This window comes from Echinops telfairi, unplaced genomic scaffold, assembly GCF_000313985.2.
Source record: "Echinops telfairi isolate 266 unplaced genomic scaffold, ASM31398v2 ScPeMD7_31;HRSCAF=116, whole genome shotgun sequence".
Classification (NCBI taxonomy): domain Eukaryota; kingdom Metazoa; phylum Chordata; class Mammalia; order Afrosoricida; family Tenrecidae; genus Echinops; species Echinops telfairi.
The window spans coordinates 29,477,303-29,478,771 of NW_022103928.1; the positions used below are offsets into that span (position 1 = coordinate 29,477,303).

At 58.9% G+C, this 1,469-nt stretch overlaps 1 protein-coding gene across 1 annotated transcript in view; it reads left to right on the forward strand.

Annotated features, from left to right (window-relative positions):
* The window catches only part of NUP210 (nucleoporin 210), a 104,220-nt gene that overhangs the window by 100,120 nt on the left and 2,631 nt on the right, over nucleotides 1-1,469 (forward strand). Inside the window, exon 33 of the mRNA XM_045290135.1 lies at nucleotides 40-372. Coding sequence (XP_045146070.1) covers nucleotides 40-372 — 333 coding nt within the window. The remainder of the gene's footprint in view (nucleotides 1-39; nucleotides 373-1,469) is intronic.

Consider the following 1,469-nt stretch of genomic DNA (forward strand, 5'->3'; position numbering starts at 1 on the left):
GAATTGCCCACAGAGTGGGACCGTGCTCCTGGGAAGCAGGGCTCTGGTCCTGGCCCATTGGGCCCTGGGGGGAAGGCAGCCCCCTTCCCCAGGGGTGTGTGGCCTCACTAGCACCCGCCCGCCCTCCCGCTCCCCCGGGCACTGCCCGTCCCCAGGTGAAGTCCAGCTCCCCGGCCGTGCTGGCCTTCGTGAAGGAGAAGTCGCTTGGACTGCCCAGCTTCATGACATACACGGTCAGCGTCGCCGACCCGGCAGCCGGCAGCCAAGGGCCCCTGTCCGCTGTCCTGACCTTTGCGAGTCCTATGACCAGCCAAGCCCTTACCCTGCCGGTTACTGTGGTCTTCGTGAGGGATCGCCGTGGGCCCGGCCCTCGTAAGTCACACGTGGCTGGGGGCGCGAGGGGGGAGCCCGAGAAGGGAAGCCACCTTCCCCTGCTGTCTGCTCTTGCTCCCTCTTCTTGACACTGCCACCAGGGGGAGCATCCGCACATGCCATTCATTCAGGGCACATTCTCCCTCGGGGCTCAGCGCCCTCGCACCCCACCGTCTGCCTTCTTGACAACCCCCCACCCACCCACCCACCCACCACCCTCTGCTCCAGCACCACTGTGGCTTGTCTCACAACGGGCAGCCGGCTCACTCCGACTCACGACAGACAGCGTAGAACCGCACCAGGGCACTTCCAAGATTGTCAATCAGACTCTGTCCCCTCTGTCTCCCTCCACGTGGCGGGTGCCTTTGCCCTGCCAGCCTTACAGCCCTTAGCCCACCACACCCCGGGGCTCCAGTCACTGTGGATGAAGTGGGAATCCGTGGGTTCACTTAGTCAGTTGGCTCTCTTCCGGCACCTGCTGTGCGGCAGCACTGCTGTGTGGGGCAGGTGAGTGGCGGCGCTGGGGGCAGAATGTGCCCTCTTAGTCTGAGGCCGCTGTGACAAAATGCCACGAAGCAGTGACTTTAAAGAGCAGGGGTTTAGTGTGTCCGTTCTGAAGTCCAAATCCATTGCATCGGCAGAATATGCACTAAGGCGTGCCTTCTATCTATCTATCTATCTATCTCTATTTCTCTATCTATCTATCTACCTACCATCTATCTTATCTATCTATCATCTATCCTATCTATCTCTCTCTATCTATCTATCTATCTACCTATCATCTATCTTATCTGTCTATCATTTATCTTATCTATCATCCGTCTATCTATTTATCTTCTGCTGGCTCTAGGGAAAGAAAGGAGCAGGCACTTCCTTGTCTTTTTCAGTGGCTGGAGCCACGGGGTTTCGTAGCCTTGCGTGGCTTGTAGCTCCATCCTCACGTCCTGCCTCCTGTGCGTGACCCTGTTTCCAACAAAGCAGCAACCCCGAGGGACTTGGGACCAGGGCCCCTCCTACCCTGGCCCAGCCTCCCTTGACCTAACCCGAGACAGAGCGGAACCCTCTGCGACCCAGCAGGTTCACACTCACCCACACAC